The sequence below is a fragment of the Zeus faber genome, assembly GCF_960531495.2.
Source record: "Zeus faber genome assembly, chromosome: 4".
Taxonomy (NCBI): domain Eukaryota; kingdom Metazoa; phylum Chordata; class Actinopteri; order Zeiformes; family Zeidae; genus Zeus; species Zeus faber.
In genome coordinates this window covers 16,382,397-16,388,809 of record NC_137191.1, presented here as the reverse complement: position 1 = coordinate 16,388,809, position 6,413 = coordinate 16,382,397, and the positions used below count along the sequence as shown (strand labels likewise).

The 6,413-nt window shown below is 43.4% G+C and overlaps 1 protein-coding gene across 1 annotated transcript; it reads right to left on the bottom strand.

Annotated features, from left to right (window-relative positions):
* Positions 1–2,125: 2,125 nt before the first annotated feature.
* fgfbp1b (fibroblast growth factor binding protein 1b) lies at positions 2,126–2,920 on the bottom strand. The gene has a single exon (XM_079999255.1). It carries the CDS (start codon positions 2,882–2,884, stop codon positions 2,360–2,362), a length of 525 nt encoding a protein of 174 aa, XP_079855381.1. The 5' UTR covers positions 2,885–2,920; the 3' UTR covers positions 2,126–2,359.
* Between the last annotated feature and the right edge of the window lie 3,493 nt (positions 2,921–6,413).

Sequence of the window (6,413 nt, the reverse complement as noted above, 5' to 3'; positions counted from 1 at the left end):
TAAGGAGGCCTACGTGTGTGAACTTCCATTCTCACATATCAGGAGTGTTAGTCAAAAAGAAAGAAGAAAAGGAAGAGAAAACACACACACACACATACACACACACACACACACACACACACACACACGGCCGCGCTGGCAAGCTGTAAAACGTAGAAGCAGAGCCCTGTTTGTCGCTGCCATAACAGCTGCACAATGCGGAGTTCTCTGATGAGGTTTGGCTTTGGAGGCTCAGCGGTGCGCGCACACACACACAGACACACACACACACGCACACGCACACGCACACGCACACGCACAAACACACACACACACACGCACATTCTTGTACTGTTACAGTATCAAAGTGAATTCCTAGTAAATACGTACACCTGGACCCATGTTTCTGTTGCACTTCTAAAGCAAAAAAACAAATTGTCAATTCAGACTTGGTCCTCACACACCCGGATCAAAACACACGTGTTTCATGCTCACAGAAGAATTGCCAGTCGCCAACTGATCTGTAAACCCTCACCTTATCAAACCTGGACCGAATGGGTTATGTAATGGACCCAACAGATGTATGGCCGTGTTTCAGATTTGTGAAAAAAAAAACCAAGACTGGGAAACTGAATCGTGACCTGGATCAGCGCACGCAGCCTTGTTGCTTGTCGTGATGTTTCAGATTGGTGGAGCCTTTGGAAATACATAAATCATGGATTTTAGCAATTAGGGAATGGAATATAAAAGCCAGCATAGACATGAAGATTGTTGAACCAATTACTTCCATTATAAGAACTGATGATGATATACATAAAAAAAATTTGCTTTAATATATATATATATATATATATATATATATATGTATATGAATGCAAATTTTATTAAAATATATGCATTGTTTATCCCAAATCTACATCTATCTATCTGTAATGTGCCATGTACCAATAACTACAATAGCATGACCATAAAACCCTTTATATCCTTGCGTTCTAGTCCCCTTCCTCCACATGGATTTAAAAAGTTGATTCTAAATGATTCTATTGGTGTCTAGAAACTGAATGATGTCTAAAAGTAGAATAAATGTATTTCAAAGCTGGCGTCCGCATACTTCTCGTCTTGTTCTTTGCGTATAGCTTTGCCGTCGAGGCGGAACCAGGGGATGCCATCTTCGTGTCTCCCCTCACCTTTGACCTCAAACTATTTCCTTCCTGTCTGCCAAGGTGGCCCTGGGGTGTGTCCTTGGATACCGCCTCAAACAACGTGGCCCCAAACCCCTTTTTGGCACCATCAAAGCCGGCGCACTTCCTGACGGAGGCCGGCATTGGCCCCCGGTGAGTTTTTAAGTGTGTCTTGGTGAGCGTCTGTCAAAGGGGACGCGGATGCGGAGGGTCAGGGGTCATGAAGGTCAATGGCAGCCCCGCAGGAAAGGATAAAGCTCACATCTGGGGCTGCACATGAACAGGATACACACACACACACACACACACACACACACACACACACACACACACATACACACACACACACACTCGGTGCCTTTCTTCACCATCTCTTGAAAACACATCCCATCACGTCCGCTCAGACACGACCCACACACCTGAGACACCGGACATGTTCTTTTCTTGTAAATTGTTGAGGATAAGATGTTCAATTGAGAGCTTTTTAGAACCCCCTACACACACACACACACACACACACACACACACAACACACACACACACACACACACACACACACACACACACACACACTCCCTCAAAGAAGAAGAAAAAAAAAAAAGGGTAATTTGAGGCGGTTTACAGGAAAGTGGAGACAGCCCTATGTGGATGACGTGCGTGCGTGTGTGTGTGTGTGTGTGTGTGTGTGTGTGTGGGGGGGGTAGGGCGGGGAGAAAGAGACGACGTATGAATGAAGGAAAGACATCCCTTCAGACTTCTTGTATTCTATGTGCTCTAACAGCGTTGACTCTGCCTTCATTCATATTCCCCATCAGAGAAAAATCTGTGATGAATCAAATTTTGAATTTTTCTCTTCACTTCATTTTTTCGCTCTCTTGCATGTTTATGGTCGAGGTCAACGAAAACAACGAAACCCATCCCAGTGAAAGTGAATATATTATATAAATTACAGGCAACAGTGGACATGGTATAGAAATAAAATATTTATTAGTGGACAATAAATATTGTGTGTCATTATTTTTTACCGTAATGTTGTTAGTGGTTTGTTATTCTTATACATCACCGCTCTTCATTTATTTTCCTTTTAAACATCAATATTAAAAAAACAAACAAACAAACAAGCAAACAGAGTTTCTCCTGGGTCTGGGTGTGTCCATCAGTGCGACCAGACTCCGTGGACCTTCCGCGCGGTCACGTGGTCAACAGTCCCCGCTTTGCACCATGGAGAAGAAGAACGTGCACAGGCTGGCCCACGAGTCGCGGCAGTACTCCTCCCCCAGCCGCCTCTGGTCCACGCGCTCCGTGCAGATGCGGTCGGCGGGGGTGCCGGGGGTGCCCGGGGCCCGGGTACCGGTCGGGGGCCCGGGCGGCGGGCTCCGGCGGTCGCCGGGCTGCTGCCCGGACGACACGGAGCTGCGCGGGTCCAGTCGGAAGTGCGCGTCACGTGGCGCGCGCTTGCACATCCCGGCCCTGACGAGCGCGCGCACGTCGTGGCACAGCTTCCCCTGCAGCCGCTTGAGCGCGCGCGCCACCTGCTTCCAGAAGCCCGCGCGGCTGGACTCGAACCCGGGGCAGAGGGAGGGCCTGCCCTGGTACCGGCACTCCACGTCGGTGACCCCGCCGGTGATGCGCGCCTGCGGGTCCTCGCAGTGCACCGCCAGGCTCACCTTGCCCTCCTCCTTGCCCCTCCCTTCCTCCTCTCTGGCCGTCCAGCTGCACTGCATCTTGTTCTTGGTGGAGAACTTGCCCCTGGACCCGGGACCCACATCTCCTCCTCCACCACCACCACCACCACCACCTCCTCCTCCTCCTCCTCCACCTCGGACTCTGCCGGGCTCCGTCCCTCTGCCTTTGCCTCTGCGCTCCTTCTCGCCCAAGCCCACGCTGACCTGCTGCGCCAGGCACGCCAGCAGGAAGCAGGGCGCCCAAGTCCTCAGAAGCTGCATCTCTTGTCCGCGTGAAACCTGCCAAGTAACACATGACAACACCTCAGCGTGAGACACGTCCATCGTCCATCACCAAAACTCTCTCTCTCTCTCTCTCTGGCAGAATAACAGCGCTTACTCATTGACATGGGCGAACGTAATAATAACAGTGATGTGACAAAGAATCTCTTGAACTTGAACTTGAACTATATTAATAATAACAACAATAATAACAGTTATAATAATAATAATCATCATCATCATAGCAACTATAATAACAACAGTTATAATAATAATAATAATCATCATAACAACTATAATAATAACAGTTATAATAATGATAATAATAACAACAGTGATTATAATAATAACAACAATAATAACCGTTATAATAATAAAATAATAATAATAACAGTTTTTATATAATAATAATAATAATAACAACAGATATAATAATAATAATAATAACCGTTATTATAATAATAATAACAGTTATAATAATAATAACAGTTATAATAATAATAATAATAATAATAACAACAATAATAACAGTTATAATAATAATAATAATAATAACAGTTATAATAATAATAATAATAACAGTTATAATAATAATTATTATTATTATAACAGTTATACTACTACTAATAACAATAACAGTTATTATAATAATAATAATAATATAATTATAACAGTTATAATAATAATAATAATAACAGTTATAATAATAATAATAATAATAACAGTTATAATAATAATAATAATAATAATAATAATAATAACAGTTATAATAATAATAATAATAACAGTTATAATAATAATAATAATAATATAATTATAACAGTTATAATAATAATAATAACAGTTATAATAATAATAATAATAATAATAATAATAATAGTAATAATAATAATAATAACAGTTATAATTATAATAATAACAATATAATAATTATAACAGTTATAATAATAGTAATAATAATAATAATAATAATAATAATAATAGTAATAATAATAATAATAACAGTTATAATTATAATAATAACAATATAATAATTATAACAGTTATAATAATAGTAATAATAATAATAATAATAATAATAATAATAGTAATGATAATAATAATAATAATAATAATAATAATCAGATATACATACAGACATACGCTGTATTGAGATGTCGAGCCTAGACCAATATATGTCCCAAATAGTAAGCGACATGAACAAAAACGACCCTTGTTGTCCCCCCCGCTCCCCAGCCTACCGGCGACGGCAGAGGAGTCCCGCGAGGCGGTGCGGCGCGGCGCCCACGGGCTCCCTCCACCTGCCATTTATACACCCGGGGGCGCGCCTGCCACGCCCCCCCCCCCCCCACGTCGCGTCCGTGCGCGGCGTCCGGGGCGGAAGGACGCGACGTGCGCGCTCGCCCGCGTCTCCGTGGGGGGGGGGGGGGGGGCGCGGCAGGCGCCCCCCCCCCCCCCACGGAGACGCGGGTGAGCGCGCACGTCGCGTCCGTGCGCGGCCCCCGGGGCGGAAGGACGCCGGACGTGCGCGCCTCCGCACGTCCGGCCTCGTTTCCCGCCGGCGACGCTCCGCTCGTCTCAGGCGGGCGCGGCCCCCATGCCCTTATAAGGTCGCCCCGAGACCGACCGGCTTTCCGGCTTCGCGTCCGACCAAATGAACCCCGCCTTCGCGTCTGCGCGGCAGCGCCGCCGTGTGGTGCTCGGAGGCACAGCAGCAATCTACCGCGGGGGGGGGGGGGGGGGCGGCGAGGGAACGTCATTTGAGTCAACGCATAAATACATGAATGAAGAGATATATGTAAATGAAATGAATGCTGAAATGAATGGACGAGGCAATAAATATATGAATACATGTAACTATAGTTCAATAAATTAAAAAATAAGTTGGGGTTTTTTTTTTTTTTTTTTTAAAGGACGTTTTATTTAATAATTCCACATTTCATTCATTCAAGGTGACTTTTATGTCGTGATCCCACATGCATTTATTCGAGGGGACTGTTTTTGCACAATGCCACACTTATTTATTTCCGGGTACTTTTATTTCACAATGCAGGTACTCCTCAGTTAATGACCAAGTTCTGCTCCTTGCACCAAGTCGTTAAGTGAATTGGTTGTTGTCCCCACGATGCAGCTGCAAGAGCAGGAACAACACCTCATTGTCCTTTGCGTGTCACAGAGTTTAACTTATCTTGAACACGTTTGAATCCGTGAGGCCAAACTGACCATATATTCTCAGACTCCCTGAAAATAAACTGTTGATCCCAGAGGGCTGCTCATCCAGCAAAGGGCATTCAGCAAAGTAATTCTTCTAACAGATAAAGACGATGGAAAAATCATTGTATTGTGAGGGAAAGAATGACACGGAAAAGTGGATGACAAAAGGACTGTTAAAAGTCACGGACGGAGATAGGAGGAAATGAGCGGCTTGAGGGTTGGAGCATACTGAGAGAAGTTTCTTGAAGAGATTGCAACTGCACGCGCTCTGCTGATGACGTGTGAATGTATGTTCAAGTTCAAGTTCAAGAGATTATTTGTCACATACATATACATACGGTAATACATACTGTATATGAAGTGAATTGTCATGACACCCGGTGATTACGAACAATAAGCTCTATAAGCTCTAAAAATACTAAAAAATACTAAAATGCGGGTAATCAACACAAGGTGCTCGCGCAGGCAGCCGCAATGGGCGGCACAATCGCGATTCTGGGTTCTATAATTATATAATTGAATTAATTGCCTGTGTTGTACTAAACATACATGTGTGACTAACCCCACCCCCCTTATTTCTATAACCATAGTATATATAGTGTATATAGTATATATAGTGTCTATAGTGTATAAAGGGGAGACACCGCGATATTGCACGCAGCTTACAATACAGACTTGGTCAGAGAGCTGGTCCTAAGTCCAAACAGTTGTTAAACAGGTAGGTTGTTAAGTGAGGAGTACCTGTCCTACATTTATTTATTTTCCGGGTACTTTTATTTCACAATGCCACATTTATTTATTTCTGGACACTTTAATTTCAAAATGGCGCACTCACAGATTCAGAGCCGGTGGAGAGAGAGGGAACACCAGCACTACCTTTGTCAGTTTTGAACAGCACTGGACGTGCACTTATAGAAGGGGTGGTAGTGGCAATTGTCTCACCACGGGTGTGTTTCTAGGATTAGGGCTAATGCTAGGGTTTTAAACATGTATAAATAATCTATGAAGAAATAAATAAGTCCTTATGATATCAACCTTGTTTTTAAAAAATCATGTTTTATTAACTATGTCGTGGAGACTACACTATCCATAA

Excerpts from the sequence above, each read along its gene's own strand:
- fgfbp1b (XM_079999255.1), bottom strand. The coding sequence starts at position 2,884 with ATGCAGTGCAGCTGGACGGCCAGAGAGGAGGAAGGGAGGGGCAAGGAG.